The 2,591-nt window shown below is 37.4% G+C and overlaps 1 protein-coding gene across 7 annotated transcripts in view; it reads left to right on the forward strand.

Annotated features, from left to right (window-relative positions):
• The window catches only part of Tasor (transcription activation suppressor), a 65,922-nt gene that overhangs the window by 24,424 nt on the left and 38,907 nt on the right, over nucleotides 1–2,591 (forward strand). For all 7 annotated transcript variants that reach the window (XM_029554177.1, XM_008849293.3, XM_017802269.2 and 4 more), the window contains exons 9-11: nucleotides 147–252; nucleotides 2,151–2,254; nucleotides 2,332–2,435. In XM_029554177.1, the coding sequence (XP_029410037.1) occupies nucleotides 147–252; nucleotides 2,151–2,254; nucleotides 2,332–2,435 (314 nt within the window). The remainder of the gene's footprint in view (nucleotides 1–146; nucleotides 253–2,150; nucleotides 2,255–2,331; nucleotides 2,436–2,591) is intronic.

Below are 2,591 nucleotides of genomic sequence, written 5' to 3' on the forward strand. Positions count from 1 at the left end.
ATCGGAAACTAAAATCTTAGCAATTGAACCTTTCCCCTAAAGGGCGTGCACGTCTGTGTTTTGCACTGAATCTTGTTCTAGATACTTTTCTAGTATATACTTACTTTTCTGGGCTATCCAGTAACTTTATTGTTTCTTTTATTTAGATAAATTTAATTACACCTTGTGGAAAGGACAACTGTTAAATAAAGGAAAGCTTCTGTGTTACATTTCTTTGAGGTCAGCCACTCGTACTTTTTTGCCTATCAAACTGTAAGTATATTATGTTAGAAGAAAATAGTGGGAGGGATGATGGGAAAGATGGTGGGGGAGGGAATGAATGAGAACAAAATATGACATACATGTATGAAGATTCCATGATGTAACCTCTTATTTTGTATGCTAACCTAAAAAAAAACATGAGCCAGTCATGGTGATGCATGCCTTTAATCCCAGCACTCTGGAGGCAGAGGCAGACATAGGTCTGAGCTGGAGGCCAGCCTGGTCTACATAGTAGTTTCAGGCCAGTCAGAGCTACATAGTAAAACTTGTCTCCTGAGGAAAAAATTATCGGGGCTGGAGAGATGGCTCAGTGGTTAAGACCACTGACTGTTCTTGCAGAAGACCCAGGTTTGAACCCCAGCACCCATGTGGCAGCTAACAACTGTCCGTAACTCCAGTTCCAGGGGTTCCGACAGCCTTTTCTGTCCTCCGTAGGCATTGCACAACACGGGTGCACTTACCTACATGCAGGCAATACACACATACACATAAAATAAAAATAAAAATTTTTAAAAATTATCATAATTAGATTGTTCACGTTGCAGTTTGTTTGTAATAGGCGTAGAAGTTGACCAGTTTTAGTGAGATACGGTGGCAAGTGTTTCTAATTCCAGTAGTTGGGTAGCTGAGGCAAGAGTCTGAGTTTAAGGGCAGTCTTGGCTGCATAGCAAGTTCCAGACATCTGTATTGCAGACCATAGTGAGGTCCTGTCTCAAAACAAAATGGGGAAACAAAAGAAACAAACAGACCACCCCCCTCCAAAAAAACCAACAGTTAACCAATTCTTTATTAGAAATTTGTTGAGATAAGTTAACAAATACACTGTTTTCTGAGCAACATGTATTAGAATTGAACATTCAAAAATGGTAGTTTGATACTATTGCAGTAATGTAAAAGTTTGAAGATTTGATTTATTTCGTATTTGAGGCCTGAGGATATATATATAGGTCAGTGGTGAGTGCTTGCCTAGCATGCATGAGCCCGTGGGTTTAATCCTCATTGTCTCAAAAACAAAATAGAAAACAAGCCAGTTCATGCTTGAATTGTAAATGACAACTGTTTGTTTATTTATTGTTTTTAATCCACATTTATTCCAGAAATAAAAACCAAAACCCCTAAAACTTTAGATTTTAAATGTTTGTTTGTTTATTTATTTTTTTTGGTCTTTTTGAGACAGGGTCTCCCTGTGTAGCCCCAGCTGTCCTGGAACTCACTGTATAGACCAGGCTGGCTTTGAACTCACAGAGATCTGACTGCCTCCGCCTCCTGAGTGCTGGGACTACAGGCGTGCACCACTACGCCCGGCTCTTTATTTTTATTTTAATACGTGTATTAGTGGTTTGTCTACATCTTTTTGTTAATGAAATTAGCATGTCAGATTATATCCTTAAGGATGTATGGTTGGCAATATTTCTAGTTATCTGTTTACCTGTGTATAGATAAGATACCTGAACTTCAGAATAAGGTGAGCTGTTAATGAAGATATCTTTCTATTTCCCATCAATTTTTTTTTTTTTTTTTTTTTTTAAAGTCTTTTTTGAGACAGGATCTCCTGTAATCCAGCTGGCCTGGAATTCACTATGTAGACCAGGCCGGCCTTGAACTTACAGAGATCCGCCTGCCTTTGCCTCCCAAGTGCTGGAACAGGGTCTCATGTAGATTAGTGCTGGTCTTAAACTCACCGTGTACCTGAGGATGACCTTGAACTCCTGATTTTCCTACCTCTATCTACCAAATGCTAGCATTATAGGTATATGCCACCATGCCTAGTTTATATTGTGATGGAAGTGGAACCCAGGGCTTTCTGCATGCTAGGCAAACACTGTGCCTGTTGAACTGCACCCCCCCCATTAAGTATATATATATATATATATTTTGTTTTCTTTCAGTCCTGAGAAATTAGATGTTGAAACAGTTATGAGTATTGATTATTTGAAACAGAAAATTCCTCCTGCATTGTTTTATAAAGAAACGTACTTGGGTCTGAATGAAGGTAAGTAATTATATTTTACTAAAATATGTAGGAAGAATTCTTGATTGATATTTAACTGTTTTTTTTTCTTATGTCAGTTTTGAAGAATGGTATGTATTGTACCCTTTACGAAGTTGTAGAAAAGACAAGAGTTGGAAGTAACATGGAGTGTTTACTGCAAAAACTGGAGAAAGAAAAACTCGTGAGTGAAAGTTTTAAATATTCCCATTATCCTTTGAAAAATAGCATATTAATAAGTAATTGTATTAGTATTTTAGTTTGCTTTTATCTCTGGAAGTTCCACAGGTCTCTGTTAGGTGCTCTCAGTGAGTAGTATTTTTTTTTTTTTTTTTTTTTT

This window comes from Nannospalax galili, unplaced genomic scaffold (genome assembly GCF_000622305.1).
Source record: "Nannospalax galili isolate Female #2095 unplaced genomic scaffold, S.galili_v1.0 scaffold505, whole genome shotgun sequence".
In the NCBI taxonomy this organism is placed as follows: domain Eukaryota; kingdom Metazoa; phylum Chordata; class Mammalia; order Rodentia; family Spalacidae; genus Nannospalax; species Nannospalax galili.